A 15,447-nucleotide genomic window follows, 5' to 3' on the forward strand; every position below is an offset into this window, starting at 1 on the left:
GAGGTTGAAGGCACCCAGCTCGCTGATGCAGCTGCTGCTCCAGAACCAGCTGCACTGAGGAAGTCCCGGCTGACCAAGGCTGAGCAGAACAGAAGCCAGGGAGAAGTCATGATCAGTGTCCATTCCAACGGTGTTCATTTTTTAATTTTAATTCCTTGTTGGGAATGTACAAACAGGGGCATTTCAGTGTTGCTTACAATGTTACTCACAGGTTATTTTTATGCCATCATCAAGCTCAATGGATAATTTCTAGAGATTTATATAAAACAATGTAACCAGGCCCTATTTGAAGCAGGGCATTGGGGATGAATTCTAACACCTGCTGATCCACTTCAGGATTTCTGGGGGCTCAATCTAAACCTGACCCCTGTGGCCCCAAGAGGATGATGGCAGGAGCAGGTAGGTCCAAGGGGGGGGTGGCTCATGAGCAGGAAGCAGGAGCGATGCCCCGGGGCTTCCTGCCGAGGGGCCCACACAGACCCCCATAGGCTCAGCTGTGAAGTCCAATGGGTTAGAACCAAAGACGGGAAAGCTGGGGCAGGACCCTTAACACCCCCCTTCTCATTTCCCCACTGAGAGAAGGGGAAGTCACTGCACTCGGGTCCTCCAGTCTGTCTCTCACCTCACTGGCTTTGCTATTCAGGAGGGAGACTCAGGAAGAGTGAATGTTTGCCACATTTGCCAGGCAGGGTCACATCGTGATGGGCAATGAACTTGGGCTCTGTCCTTTGGACCAGTGACAAATCTCTCCCCAACTCTGATTCCAGGTGAAAGCCTACCAGTGCAGGTTCCACCCCCACTGCAGACCCCCACCTCAGGGGCAATGTGTCCCTGGAGGTCTGCTCTGGCAGACCTGGCTGTTTCCAGTTCAGTTCTCAGAATCTAGAGCCAGCCCTTGCACAGATCAGATACCCATGACTTCTTGGTTGAGGGATCAGCAGCTTCTGACCTCTACCAGCCCATTGAGGTGGATGCGGAGCTGGCCTGATGAATCAGTCAGCTGAGGTCTCCATCCCCTGATTCCTGGGGAAAGATAAAAAGCTCTCCAGCCAGCAGACAGGCCAGGGTGAGAGGCTATCAAAGTCCTGTCCCTACCCAATCCATGGTCCCTGCCCCACCCAAGAAACTGCAGGAGACAGGGCCCAAAAGGGGAGGCTTTTAATACAAAGAGGGTAGGGCACAGCCCAGGAAGGATTTAAATAAGGGGGAATAAGTGTGTCAGGAGCCAGCAGCCGGGGGCACAGGGGCCCTGCGGAGGGGGATGATGCAGACAGAGTTGCGTGCCTCTTTGATCCGCCACCATCGGCCAAGCCTGCAGGAGGGGACAGGAGGGGCAACTGAGGCCCAGCCCAGCCCTGTCCTCCCTCCCCACCTGGTTTCCACCACTCGTACCACTCAGCCAGCAGGCCAGCGCCACCTCACCCCTCACCCTCGCTCATCAAGGAGTGCCACCCACGTACCTGTGCTCCTGACCCACCCCAGCCACCAGGAAGTCCCCGGAACTGGAGAACTTGAGGCTGTTGATAAAGCCCACCTGAGGAGAGGGAGGGACAAGGGGGAAAGAGGTGATAGCATTGCAGTCAGGAGCTGGGCCTTACCAGGTGTGGGTAAATCCCTGCTCAGCCTCCTGCTACATGGTTACTTGGGCCCGGCAGCACTTTACCCCCTGGGGCCATCAGCAAGACCGGGGTAAGAAGGGCACTATCCTGTGACCTCACTACCAAGCAAGATCCTGCACCCACAGCAGATGTCCACTGACGGGTCCTGCGCTCTCCCCCAGGTCACCCCAGTGTGGAGCACCACACACCCTGGCCTGGCACTCAATCTGGCACCAGCTCTGCAGGAGCAACCTCAGCACCAGGCCCTCCGTGCCGCAGTCCACACCTTGGGCCCCAGCACCTAGGACAGGCAGGAGGGAGGAGGAAGAGGGGAAGAGGAAAGGAGGGTTCCTGCCAGGCCCTGTGCTAAATCTGGAGTTATAAGGAGAAGCCATAGTTGTCCCTGCCCTGAGAAGGCTCCCATCTGGCAAAAGGGATATTAAAGAGCTCATCCCAGGGGCCGCGAGCTCCAGAGGCTGTGGGAATGTGACAGGGACAGGCTGAACACTGAAGCCCCACTCACCAGGGGGATGTCGCAGAGAAGGTCAAGCCTCCGGAAGCCCTCGCCGCACTGCCAGAGCCGCACACAGGAGCTGTGGGAACCTGGGGGGAACAGGGAGACAGTGAGCACCACCCACCCTGGCTGTGACCCCCTCCTTCCTGCCGTGCCAGGCACCCACCTGTAGCCACGAGGTCCGTGTTGAGCAGGGCTGCCACTGACGACACCCAGAAGGGCTGCTCTAGGCCCGGCTCCCCCCGCAGCCCGTGGGCCTCACGCTGCAGGGCCAGTGGCCGCTTCTTGGAGAGGCCCCATAAGGCCACAGAGCTGTGGGCACGAAGTACAGTCAGAGAGTGGGCTGGGAGCAGGCAGAAGGGCCATACAGCAGGGAGAGGTCGAGTGTACACCAGCCATGGGATGTGGAGAAGGTCACCCAAACCCTCTGAGCCTGTGTCCTCATCTATGGAAAGGGGTTACATCAGCTCCAGTACTGGCTCTCTAAGAGAAGTCCCAGCCCGACAGGCAATGAGCACGCAGGAGCAGTAGCTCTTACCCGTCGTCTGCGCCCGACACCATGTGCTCCTCGTTGATGAGCTGGATGCAGTCGATGGAGCCCCTGGAGAAAGGGGCTGTGAGGGGTGTGCCCAGCCCCAGCCCAGCCCCACCCATGGAGCCCACACCCACAAGGCAGGCTGCCTACTGGTGGCCATAGAAGACGAGCTGGGACTCCTCAGGGATCTTCCACACACGCACAGTCCCGTCCCGGCCCCCAGCTGTCACACAGCACTCCCGGCTCAACGCATCCAGGGCAGCCACAGCATCCTGGTGCCCGAAACTGGGGGGCGGGATGGGACAGAGAGGTGGGATGGGGCGGCCACACATGAACACACACATAAACTCACACACCCTCTCCCCACACACACTCACAGTGTCTCCACGTAGGAGTTCTCAGCCACATTCCACACCTTCACAGAGCGGTCGTAGGATGTGCTATAGAGCTGGTGGGTACCTCTGCGGAATGCCAGACCCTAGGGATGCATGAAGAGAGGGCAAAAGGGGTCTTGGACTTTGGCAGGCGAAAAAGAGGTTAGGCCCAGGAGGGCTTCTATAAAGCCAACCATGTAGCACAGGGAGCCAGCTTCCCCCAGACTGGTCACAGGGCACTTCTGTAGGGCCCTGTCTAGAGCCAGGGACAAGCAGTCCCTCTCCAGCTCAGACTTCCCAGGCCCTCCTTGACCCCTGAGCAAGCTCAACTCAGTCTCCCCAGCTCTTCCCTGTCTCTTCCCCCATCTTCCTGCCCGGCATGTCTCACTACACCAGTCCGGATGCCTCATTCAGCCCGTTCCCCAGTGCTCACACCAAGCCCAGCCCGCCCAGGAGGTGCTCGCTAAATATCTGCCAAGAGAGACCCAGCTCCTCACCGACACAGCGTCCCGGTGTCCCATGAAGGTGTACAAGTGCCGGCAGCTCTCGGCCTCCCAAATGAGGATGAGCTTGCTGCGGTCGCCCGAGGCCTGCAGGGATGAGGACAGTGGCCACAGGCACCCGCTGTGCAACCAGACCTCCCGCCTGCCCTGGAGCTGACCCTTCCTTACAAGGTACTTGCCATCGGAAGAGATGGCCATGCAGAGGACGTGGCTGCTGTGGCCGGGCGGCTGCCCCTCAACACCCTTCTTGGCTCGTGGGATCACATGCAGCTTCCGACGGCTCTCGATGCTCCCTACCACCAGGAGAGGGAAGAGGCTAGTGTAATGGGGGATATGGCTGGCTGGTAACCCAACTCAAGGTGCAGCATGGGATCATGGAAAAAGTCCTGGACTGGGGTCAGAAGACCTGGCCCAGCCACTATGAGTCTCTGGACAAGTGGCCTTAGTTTCCTCATCTGTTAAGTGGAGACAATATCCCACCAGGCCGCTGTGAGGCCCAAGGGAAAAGAAGGGACATGAAAGTGCTTTGAGGACGGATGTGCACATTCTTGCTGCTACTATCATGGATGAATGAAGAAAGTGCTCAGCTGTCAAAGAGGTGGGACCCAGGATGACCAGGAACTCAGTCCCAGGACTGTGCAGAGCCTCAAATGTCCTCCAGTCCAACTGCCCATCTGCAGTGCCAATTCCCGTTAAAATAACTTCTTGCCTCTGCTCAATCTCTCGAGAGGCAGGAAGTTCAGCATGGTCAACATTGCTGAGCAGAAGCTTCCACTGTCACCCAGAGAGCACCTCCTTCTTTGGGAGCAAACCTTCCCTAACTGAGGCTGTTTACTCTGCCTACACCTTCCTTCCAGGCCCAGCCCTCCTGGATGACCCCTAGGGGTAACCCCCCACCCAGGCACTCACTCACACTTAATAATGGTGCAGTCCTTGGCGGCGGAGAAGATGGCCAAGTCATCAGGGGTGATGACCAAACAGGTGATGGAGAGCTGGTGGCCCCTCAAGACCTGCACGTCGGCTGGGGCTGGGGCCTGGATCTGGGTAGGCAGGGGCCAGGTCAGTGCAGCCAGGGCATGAAGACATCCCCCCACCCCCAAGCCAGCCTTTCCCACCCACCCTGGCCAGAAGGAAAACTGGATCTGAGGCTGTGAAGACCAGACCCTTACCTGACCCTGCCTGCCCAAGTGCCCACCATGCACCAGAGCAAAGAACTCCACAGCCCGAGCCCCCATGGGGCTATCCAGGAGGGACACCCCCCATCCCCTCCAACCTTACACCAAAATGCCCTGCCCACCTACCTCCTTTGCCACTGATTTCTGCAGCCTGCCTCTCTGCTCGAGCTGCATGGAGAGGAAAGGGGTGAGATCCTGGGAGCAGGACCAGCCCCCACCTGTCCTCCCACACTCTCCCTCCACACTCACCACATCTTCCTTCAGGCGCCCCGCCACCTGGTCCTCCTCAAATGCACGGGCCTCAGCCTTCTCCTCCTCTGTCCGGGACAGAGCAGACCATGTAAACTGACGCTGAGACCCCACTGTAGTCCTATCCCCAGTGTGCCATACCCGATGCTGAGTCCCAAACTCTCAGGCTACATTCTGTGGGGAGTTCAGGCTGCCTCCAACAGAGGGGAGGGAAGGCTGGATGATCTCCTCCTGCCCTCCCCCCGCCTGTGCTTATCAGATCTGTCTGATGTCCATCCCCATTGATCTGGCCCACCCCGGGAGGCCCACCAGAACTCCTGGCCTACCCCTTACAGGGCAGCCAGCACCACCAAGCCTAGCAGCCCACTGGGTACCCATGTCAGTCACCCATCAGCGGGCAGCAGGCAAGCCTAGGCACAGGCACTGCTCCTTACCTGCCCCACCCAGGGGCTCACCTTGCTGCCTCAGCTCCTCAAGGTAGAGCTTGGCCAAGCGCAGCTTCTTCTCCTGTGCAGTCTCCTCCAGCTCCTCCTCCTCCTCTTCCTCAGTCTTCTTTGGAGCCACGCTGTGAGCAGGAGGGGGCTGGGAATCAGGGGCTCACCCTGCTCCTCTGGCCACTCAAACCGTGCCGCTTCATTGCCCTTCTTACCACTTGACACTACCCCCCTTACCCCCACCATTCCTGCCACTGTTCCTTGCCAACGATTACATGTGCAGGAAACTGGAGGGCTTGAGTTACCAAAATGAGAGGGCCCACCGTGAAATCTCGCAACTGGGGGAAAAGAGAAGATTCTTCAGGCTTCCAAAGAATAATCAGGTCATAAAACAAAAGGTCAGGAATCAAATAGCTTCAGATGCCTCAACAGCAATACTGAAAGCAAGAAGACAAAGGAGCCACACTCTGAAACCCTGAATGAAAATGCTAACTGGAATGCACCAATGAAATCATCAAAGACAAATGAAGACATTGTCAGCTACGCAAAATGTCACAAGATTGGTCCTTTTCCCCTCTTCCAAGAAGGATGGAAGTTATGCTTGCCAAACAAGGTAAACTAGGAACAAGGAAGGCATGGGATACAGGAAACAGGAGATCCAACACAGAGCAGAAAAGCCGGATCCCAGGATAACAACCAGCCCCAGACATGGAAAGCAGCCAGTCCAGATCCCATCCAGGGACCCAAGAGGCAGACACATTTAGGGCTGTCATGACTTCCATCCCTGCTGCTACAGCCCCATCTTTTGTCCCCAAGATGGGGTAAACAGAGAATCCTGACTGTCTTGGCTTGACCTTGTGCTGGTGAAGTTCCTGCTTTCCCCTCCATGCCCCACATCCTGGACCAGCTGAGGGCTCTCACTTCACTCCAAGACAGCCCTGCTTTGACCTTTTCCTGGGAGCTGGAGGTAGGTCATGAGATCCCAAAAGCAGAAAACCCAAGTGATCACACGCCTACAGATATCCAGTCCCTGTCAGGTGCCCCAACTGTGCCTCCCAGAACTCTCATGACCTTGCCCATGACTTCCCAGAAGAAGCCTTGAAAATTCTCAGGGAAGCCAAGGCCATACCATGCCCCAGAGATCATTCATGGTCTGTGCCCAGCAAGCCTTCAACCAACAGGATTGGTGCTATCCTTCCCTTACACAGCCAAGGCCGGACGTTTATTCAGCTTAAGCAAACCAATCAATCTATTGGTTAGTATTCACACATCAGACACAGAACTCTAAAGAATAGTAAGGAAAGCATGTACTGGATGATTCCATTCATTTGACATTCTGGAAAGGGTGAAATTCTAGGGACACTGGTTACCAGGGGCTGGGGGTAGGTTCTGACTACAAAGGAGCACAAAGGAATTGGGGGCGGAGGGAGTTTGTGATGGAACCATTCTATGTTTTTATTGTGGTGGCAAACGACTATATGTATTTGTCAAAATTCACAGAACTGTACACCAAAAAAGGTGATTAACTTCTGGCCTGGCACACATCCACACACAAAAACCTTACAATTAAGAAAACTCTTAACCAACTCACAAGGAAGGCACCAGGATTCCCTGGCAGGGTCAAGTCTGATGTGCTGTTATTCCGGTCTGAAATCCTGCAAAGCGCCCCACCCCCTTCTCCTCCGCACAAGGAGACCCAACAGAGACAGAAGAAGATTCTCCTCAGGGCCAAAAATTGAAGGAAAGAGCCACGAGCTGAGAGTCATGAGATCCTAGGACCCTATAGACTGTATATGCCCATATGCCTTGAGCCTCAGTTTTCCCTTCCACGAGATGAAAGAGAAGCTCACCTCTCGCTCTCAGAGTCGCTGGAGATCTCTTCATTCATCTTGCCGCGACTCTTGGCCTTGCTCCTGTCCCCAGAAGAATCGGCCTGGGAATTACATAATCCTTTCTTTGATCAGAGGTCCCGACCACCCCGGAATGACCAAGGGCCCCTTCCTGTCCGAGCGCCGCGGGATCGGAGCCTCTGGTCAAGAGCAAGACCTTAAACCAGACCTGGTCCACGGAGAGACCCGCGAGGAGTCGGCCTACCAGCTAGGGTGCCGGGCGAAGGGCTGGGGAGAGTGCCCGGTCCCGGCTTCCCGGGGTGGGGAGACCGTGGTCCCAGCAGTGGAATTGACCCCTACCCGCAGAAGCGCCACGCTTACTTTCCGCCGCCGCTTGCCGGCTCCCGCACCGGCCCCGGCCCTCGAGGCCGGCTTTCCCCGCTTCCTAGCGGCTGCTGTCGCCGACATGAGGCCCGTCGTGTCTTTAGCAGCATCCGCCATGAACTCACGTGGCGACTAAAATCCCCAGTGGTCGGGAAAGACTCCGCGCCCTGATAGGCTCCCACCCACCCTCGCCTCCCAGAGTTCTATTGGGTCCTTCAGCAGACTCTGTCCCGCCCCCAAGCGCCTATAGGACAGACGCCTGTGACCACACCCCCTAGGGCTCCTACAGGCTCCAGCGCCAGGCTCGACTAGGAAGCTAGCCTCTCCCGGGCGCTTCCGGACAGAGGAGGGACGCGTGCGCTCTGCTGCCGGCTGAGGTCTAAGGCGGGGTCGAACCGGCAGGACCTTTTCTGTGTTTTCGACCTTTGGCGGTTGGGGGGCGACAGAGAGGCGGGTTCCGCCTGTCGCAGTGTGACTCCACCCGTCTGGAGCGAGGGCGCCGGGTTGAACTATCCTGGCAACGGAATGGGGGCGATTGAGGCAGCCCCGGGAGAGATTGAGGCAGCGCGGGGGAGATTGAGGCAGCCCCGGGGAGAGGGAGGCGGTCACTGGGCAACCAGCGGAGACGCGCCGCAAGCCCCAGAGCAGACGACCAGCGCTAAGGGCACGCTAGTGCCCAGGGCCTTGACTGGGTCCTTATCAAGTGTCCACCTACCCATAGGGCGGGCCGAGGCCTCTCTGACTCTGACTGGTGGCCAGAGAGCTCTACGCCCAGCTCTTCCCGGCCTCTAGCGATTGCCGGAAAGTCCCTCCCTAAGTCACGCCTAAGGCTCACAGAGAAGAGCTAGAGGGAGTCCCGGACCTGGTACTGCCCTGGGAGGCGCACTCAGCGGTTCTGATACCAGGCCTGGTGGCAGCCCCCTCTCCCGGGTCCCTTCTCCTCTCAGGTGAGTGCCCTGTGGCCCTGTTGACAACACTCTTCAGAGCAGGGCTGGGCTGGGTGGGGCCGGCCCCTACCTTCTGGGAGTCAAGGCCAGTGGTCTGAGACCCTGGGCAGCACCCCAAAACTCTTGGGTCAGTTGGGAAAGGCTTCTACACTGCTGGCTCTCGAGCTCTGGGGGGACAATTTGGCCTCCTGGGAGCTGCTGCCCCTCCTGACATCACTGTCCCCCATCTCTGGTGACTCAGCCCAACACCCATGCCAAGTCAGACCTAGCTGGGAGAAGGGGAGGAACAGGCAGTACCCAGAGAGTGCTGTGAAGGGAGGGAGGAGGAGCCCAGAAATAGGAAGGGGGAGATTCTCCTGTCACTTTCCGTACCACCTCAGAACTCACTAGAAAAAGTAGGAAGCCAGACCCCTCCTTGACCGATTTGAGCAGACTGGGAAGGGTCATGACCTTGCACTTGTGATAGGGAAGGGACGGATCTGGGGTGCAGAGAGCAGGGTTTTGTCTGGGACTGGGAATCAGGACAGTTGGAGGCAGTGGGAGGCCACCGATGGGGCCCAGGGTGGGGCAAGTTGGGGTCTGAAAGCCACGAAGGCCTGAGAGCCCTCTCTGTGCCCCCGGACAGCCATGGCTCCAAAGCGTAAGACCCCAGTGCAAAGTGAGTGCCCCAAGAAGAAGAAGGGGCAGCTGGGGCCAGAGGAAGAGGACAGCTTCCACTCCACCGCAGAGGCCCTCAAAGCTGCACCTGCAGAGAAGCACATAATTCGCGTGGACCCCGCGTGCCCGCTCAGCCACAGTCCTGGTACCCAGGTGAGCCTGCAGTCCCCATCAGGCCTGGCAGAAGAGCCCAGAGCCTGCCCCCTCGCAAGTACAAATGCACCCAGACCTCCTCCCTGCCCCCTTGGGACTCACCTCTGGCCACAAGTAGCTCAAGGTTCCTAAGTAAGCTCTGGAGCAAGGCTATGTTTTCCCAAGACACCCAAAGTGAGGGCTGTATCCTGACAGATCCCAGTGGGTTGTATCTGCCCTTCAGACTCCAGGGCAGGCCCCTGAGCTTCTCAGAGCTCTGTCTTCCTTTGTCTCCCAGGGCTCACCCATGTCCCCTCAAACCAACCCCATGGAGTAGAGCCCTTTTCCCTTCAGATCCCAGGACAGAGTCATGTCCCCTCGGTTTCCCCCACCCAGGGCAGGGCCATGTCTTCCTAGAGCCCCCCACCACCACCACCTCCATGCCAAGGTGTAGCCACATCTCTTCAGGCTGTGTTCTAAGACTCCTCTGACTCCCCAGTGCAATCCGACTCTTGTTCAGTGTGCAGCCCGGTACCCTGCCCTGCCCGAGGGCAGCCCAGTCACCTGTCCCCCACTGCACCCCCTGCCCCAGGTGCACGAGGACTACGACTGCACCCTAAACCAGACCAACATTGGCAACAACAACAACAAGTTCTACATCATCCAGCTGCTGGAAGGAGGTGGCCACTTCACCTGCTGGAACCGCTGGGGCCGGGTGGTAAGTGCCACTCGCCCACTCTGTGCCTACCTGCTCCCCACCTCTCCCCACTCATACTGGGTCCACACAGTTTTCTCAGGCCCTGAGGCCACAGCTGCTGCCTGCCCCCTCCCACCCCCTGACCTCCAACTGCGCAGCACAGAGGCCAACAAACACTTGGGGTGGGCACTGTGGTGGGTGCACCCCTGAAAACTATTGGTTGCAGGGAGAGGTGGGCCAGTCAAAACTCAGCCCCTTCATGTCGCTGGAGGATGCAAAGAAGGACTTTGAGAAGAAGTTTCGGGACAAGACCAAGAACAGCTGGGCCGAGCGGGACCATTTTGTGGCCCACCCCGGCAAGTACACACTTATCGAGGTGCAGGGAGAAGATGAGGTCCAGGAAGCCGTGGTGAAGGTGAAGTGGCCAGGGAGGATGGGACGGAGGGACCCTGAGCCAAGGGAGGGGACTAAACAGAGAGAGCGAGCTGACTGGGCTCTGCCACTGCCCCGCTGTGTGGCCCCAGGCACAGACCTCCCTCTCTGGCCTCGTCTAGCCAGTCTCTGCCTAATGCTGGGCCCAGCTCCAGGTACAGGTGTCTTGCCTGGCTGCTCCTGCCCACGTGTGTGCTCTGGCCCAGGTGGACGGAGGACCAGCGAAGACCGTGGTTCAGCGGGTGCTGCCCTGCTCCCTGGATCCAGCCACGCAGAAGCTCATCACCAACATCTTCAGCAAGGACATGTTCAAGGATGCCATGGCCCTCATGAACCTGGGTGAGGGGCCAGGCCTTGGGGCAGGGACCTTGGGGTGGCAGGGCCTCTTGTCTGAGACTCCCCCCGCCATTCCCCTAGATGTGAAGAAGATGCCCCTGGGAAAGCTAAGCAAGCAGCAGATTGCGCGGGGCTTCGAGACCTTGGAGGCACTAGAGGAGGCCCTGAAAGCCCCCACCAAAAGCAGCCGCAGCCTGGAGGAACTGTCTTCCCACTTCTACACTGTCATCCCCCACAACTTCGGCCGCAGCCGGCCCCCACCGATCTCCAGCCTTGAGCTTCTGCAGGCCAAGAAGGACATGTTGCTGGTGAGGGCTGGCAGGTGGGCCGGCAGGCAGACCGGGCGAGGGAGATAGGGGGCAGATGGCCCAGAAGGCCTGGATGGATGGACTGCAATGGGCGGGCCAAAAGAGGAAGGGGAGGCCAGACAGGTGGGCTGGTCAGGGGAAGGGGAGGGGGTGGCTGGGCATCGAGTGCCCATGCTTGTCACCTTAGGTGCTGGCGGACATCGAGCTGGCCCAGGCCCTACAGGCAGACCCTGAGGAGGAGAAAAAGGTGGAGGAGGTGCCCCACCCACTGGACCGAGACTACCAGCTCCTCAAGTGCCAGCTACAACTGCTGGACTCTGGGGCACCCGAGTACAAGGTGGGCCGGGCCCCACCAGGGAGCCAGCCAAGAGTGGGCACTGTCTTCTGCCCATCTGCCCTCACGGTGCCCTCAGCCTTCTCTCCCTGTGTCTCTAGGACCCGAGGAGAGCTTTGGGTTGGGGGGATTGAAGGGGTTAGTTCAGGGGTCCCCCACCCTTGGCGCCCAGCTGCCACTCTCCCCATAGGTGATACAGACCTACTTAGAGCAGACCAGCAACAACTACAGGCGCCCAGGCCTTCAGCATGTTTGGAAAGTGAACCGAGAAGGGGAGGTAAGGGAGAGTCTCCCCAGCCCACCCACCCCCATCTCCCCACTGTCCCTAGCCAGCCAGCTTAGCATCTCTGACCCGTTTCCACCAGACCTGGGTCTCTCGTGCATGTGTGCGTGAGTCTGTGCGAGTGATCAGAGGGGCCCTAGGCCTCTGTCATACCATCTGAGCAGCAGGCAGAGGCGCCTGAGCCCTTGGCTGGCATGACTCTCTTGTCCGTGCCTCCCCGACAGGGAGACAGGTTCCAGGCCCACTCCAAGCTGGGTAATCGGCGGCTGCTGTGGCATGGCACCAACGTGGCCGTGGTGGCCGCCATCCTCACCAGCGGGCTCCGCATCATGCCACACTCTGGTGGCCGCGTCGGCAGGGGCATCTACTTTGCCTCGGAGAACAGCAAGTCAGCCGGCTATGGTGAGGTGGTCCTCTGGGCCAGCCCTGGGCTGGGTATAGAGATGCTATGGTGAACTGGCCTAGTCCTTGCTCACTGGAAATTTGTGGTGCATCCAGGAAAGGGACCCTTAAACAGTCACTGATCAGAGTGCTCAGGGGGCTTTCTGGAGTTTGAGGGGACTCAAAGGAGGCACCTGGTGGTCAGAGATGGCTTCCTGGAGGAGGTGATGCAGGCAGGAAAGGTAGCCAGCCAGGCCTGGGAGGGGGCGAAAGAGGAACCTTCACCGTAGAGCAGCACAGGGGGTAGGCACAGAGGCTGGGAGGCTGCAGGACCCCTGAGCACTTCCTGATGCTGAAGCTTAGAGCAAATGCCTGGCAGGGGCAGGGGCCCTGGGGCCTGGGAGGATCAAGGGAGCCTTATCCAGAGAGCAATGGGAAGCCAGGCTGGACTTGTGCATCGCAGGATCTCAGTGGCTGCAGCAGTGGGGAGGGTGGAAGAGGGCCAGAGCAGAGACTACTAGGAGGCTGTGCTCTCGACCCAGCCCGGTGTGATCGGGGCCCAGCTCAGGGCGAGGGAAGTGGGCGAGGGGTGGGATGGCAGCATGTAGGAAAAGGTCACAGGTATCTCCAGTGAGCCCCAACTTTCTGACCAAGGGCATCCTCACTGAGGTGACTCTCCTAAACCAGATCCTCAGCCCAGGCTGACCCCATCATTGGAGGCCACCGCCACCCACCCATCCACGAGAACAAGATCCTAGGATTCATCCAAGTGCAGATGGGACTGAAGGTCTAGGATGTCTGAAACTGCCCAAGGCCCAGGGGTCCACAGGGAGGACAGAGGAGGAAGAGCTTAAGAGAGTGGCTCAGGTGTGTCAGGACAGTCAGGGCAAGAGGGTCCCAGGATAGGGTGCCAGTGGGGAAGGCAGCAGAGTGACCAGGGCGAAAAGGTTGGTCACTTGGAGGTCGTTACTGACCTTGATGAGGGCAGAGGTGGGAGCAGAGGCCTCAGTGCAGGGAGCTGAGGAGTGATGGAGAGGTGGGGTGGGCCACAGCTGGGGCAAGGGGAAAAAGAGTGAGCACTGTTCTAGGCTGGGGCAGCAAGGCAAGAGGAGGTAATGCAGCAGTGAGGAGCCCAGGGAGTCAGGCAGGAGAGCCGAGCTGTCCACCTCTGAGCCTCCCTGTGTCCCCCAGTTACTGGCATGTCCTGCGGGGCCCATCACATCGGCTACATGTTCCTGGGTGAGGTGGCACTGGGCCGAGAGCACCACATCACCGTTGACAAGCCCAACTTGACGCAGCCACCCCCTGGCTTCGACAGTGTCATCGCCCGGGGCCGCACAGAGCCTGGTGAGTCCCAGGGGGAGTGAGACAGGCCTGAGGCTAGAGGTAGGATTGAGATAGGGGTTTCAGGGGCATTTTCAGGGATGAGGCGAACAGGACTGTGGGGAAGGGACAGGGTAAAGAAGCAATCTTTACTCCAGGAATGACTCCCTGTAGTCATTCACTTAGTTATTCAACAAACATTCACTGAGGGGCATCCAGGAGGCCTTCAAAGGAGAGGTGTCATTGACCGAGTATTGAAGGATGAGTAGGAGTTTTCCAGCAGAGAAGTAGAGGAGGATATTGCAGACTGAAGGCCCAGGTTGTGCAAAGCCTTGGAGGTAGGTGAGGTGGGAGTGAGCACCACCCCCTAAGGCAGAAGTGGAGAGCATAGGGGACAGGACTGACCCAGGGCCTTCTCCTCAGCCTGCCTGTTCCTGATAAGACCAAGGATCAGTGACTCTTTGGTCCCTGGTCACTCTTTGCTGTGCCCTGCAGATCCGACTCAGGATACGGAGCTGGAGCTGGATGGGCAGCAAGTGGTAGTGCCCCAGGGCCAGCCTGTACCCTGCCCTGAGTTCAGCATCTCCAGCTTCTCCCAGAGTGAGTACCTCATCTACAGCGAGAGCCAGTGCCGCCTGCGCTATTTGCTGGAGATTCGACTCTGAGCTGCCCCCTGAGGCCTCATTGGGGGGCTGGACTGCACTCTTCAATCGTCCTGCCCTTGTCTGGTGCCCCCCACCACCCCTTCTTGCCAGGCCCTCCTGTGTATGAAAGTGATACACCCCCTCTCTCCTGTCCCTGTTACCCACTTGTGGCTGTGGCCCTGGAGTCTTGCCTTCTATGGTGGTAGGCGAGATGCAGTGCTTGGTGTGATCACCTGGGCACAGATGCAGCAGTCTGCCCAAGGCCATGTGGCTAGAGCAGCACAGTAGAGTTAGGCCAGATCCCCACGTCCACCCAGGCTGAGCATCCAGGAGGCAGGCTCGCCTTCAGCTGTGCACAGGCAGGTTTATTAAACATTGTGTTCTCTCACCTTCCGGCCTCTGCTTGTCTGTGCCACAACTGCGCCAGGCCTTGGCTTCCTGTCTCCCCACAGTGACTCACCACACGGTAGCCCTGGCTCCAATCCAAAGAGTGAGCACTTCCCAGGGTTGATGGGGGTCACATCGCAATCCATGCCCATCACCATAACCACCTGCCTCCTCTAGTTAACTGAGCCTCCAAAGAGGACCCTCACCGTCAACTCAGAACTGTTTGTCATTTGGGGACCCACCAAGTGATTCGTGGCTTCTTCTCATGAGCTCTTGGCTTTCTGTGACAGATGCTGGGCAAAGAATCAGCCATTACTCTTGTCTTGACACCAACTATCTTATATCTGAGTGTTATAAACCAGTTGAGCACATATCAGGGGACACGGGGTGGGGGGTGGGGGGTGGTTCCCAGCTCCGCAGACATGAAAAGAGGCTGTGCAGGAACTCTATGGCCAGCTGGCATGCCAGTTTTCACTCCAAGTAACCCTGCCCACAAGCAAGGGCTCAGGATCCCATCCAGGATCACACATTTGCATTCAGTTGTCAGGTGCCTTTAGCTTCCTTTAATCTGAAGCTGTTCCTCAACGTTTTTTTTTTTCTTTCTTTCATAACTTTGACATTTTTGACACTCTTAGGGAGTACCGGCCAGTTGTTTTATAGGTTGGCCCTCTCTTTGGGTTTGTCTGATGTTTCCTCTTGATTAAATTGAGCTATTACAATTTGGACAGGAATATTACATAAGGTGACGTGTCTTCAGTGCATTATATTAGGAGGGACATGTCCCATTCTTGGCAACATTAATTAACTTTCATCACTTAATTAAGGTGGTGTCCACCAGGTTTCTCCACTATAAAGTTACCATTTCTCCCCTTTGTAATTTATCAGTAATCTCTGGGGAAATATTTTGAGAGTGTAAATGTCCCATTCCTCATCAAAGTTTCCCCCACTAATTTTAACATCTATTGATGATTTTTACCTGCAATCAATTACC

The 15,447-nt window shown here is 57.8% G+C and overlaps 2 protein-coding genes across 2 annotated transcripts; one reads left to right on the plus strand and one right to left on the minus strand.

Annotated features, from left to right (window-relative positions):
• Positions 1 to 133: 133 nt before the first annotated feature.
• On the minus strand, positions 134 to 7,752 carry RRP9 (ribosomal RNA processing 9, U3 small nucleolar RNA binding protein). The gene is made up of 15 exons (XM_037797424.1): positions 7,593 to 7,752; positions 7,233 to 7,315; positions 5,404 to 5,513; positions 4,949 to 5,016; positions 4,826 to 4,867; positions 4,438 to 4,564; positions 3,693 to 3,817; positions 3,519 to 3,611; positions 3,025 to 3,125; positions 2,798 to 2,932; positions 2,651 to 2,713; positions 2,279 to 2,424; positions 2,122 to 2,201; positions 1,461 to 1,534; positions 134 to 1,312 (listed from the first exon to the last, which is right to left on the minus strand). Exons 1-15 carry the CDS (start codon positions 7,710 to 7,712, stop codon positions 1,219 to 1,221), a joined length of 1,461 nt encoding a protein of 486 aa, XP_037653352.1. The 5' UTR covers positions 7,713 to 7,752; the 3' UTR covers positions 134 to 1,218.
• Positions 7,753 to 7,957: 205 nt separating this feature from the next.
• PARP3 (poly(ADP-ribose) polymerase family member 3) lies at positions 7,958 to 14,458 on the plus strand. Its single transcript, XM_037797413.1, has 11 exons — positions 7,958 to 8,542; positions 9,168 to 9,352; positions 9,924 to 10,049; positions 10,255 to 10,443; positions 10,667 to 10,799; positions 10,878 to 11,104; positions 11,292 to 11,441; positions 11,629 to 11,715; positions 11,946 to 12,123; positions 13,294 to 13,449; positions 13,921 to 14,458. The coding sequence occupies exons 2-11, from the start codon at positions 9,170 to 9,172 to the stop codon at positions 14,088 to 14,090; spliced, it is 1,599 nt and encodes a 532-aa protein (XP_037653341.1). The 5' UTR covers positions 7,958 to 8,542; positions 9,168 to 9,169; the 3' UTR covers positions 14,091 to 14,458.
• Positions 14,459 to 15,447: the final 989 nt, after the last annotated feature.

Source organism: Choloepus didactylus, chromosome 1 (assembly GCF_015220235.1).
Source record: "Choloepus didactylus isolate mChoDid1 chromosome 1, mChoDid1.pri, whole genome shotgun sequence".
Lineage (NCBI taxonomy): Eukaryota > Metazoa > Chordata > Mammalia > Pilosa > Megalonychidae > Choloepus > Choloepus didactylus.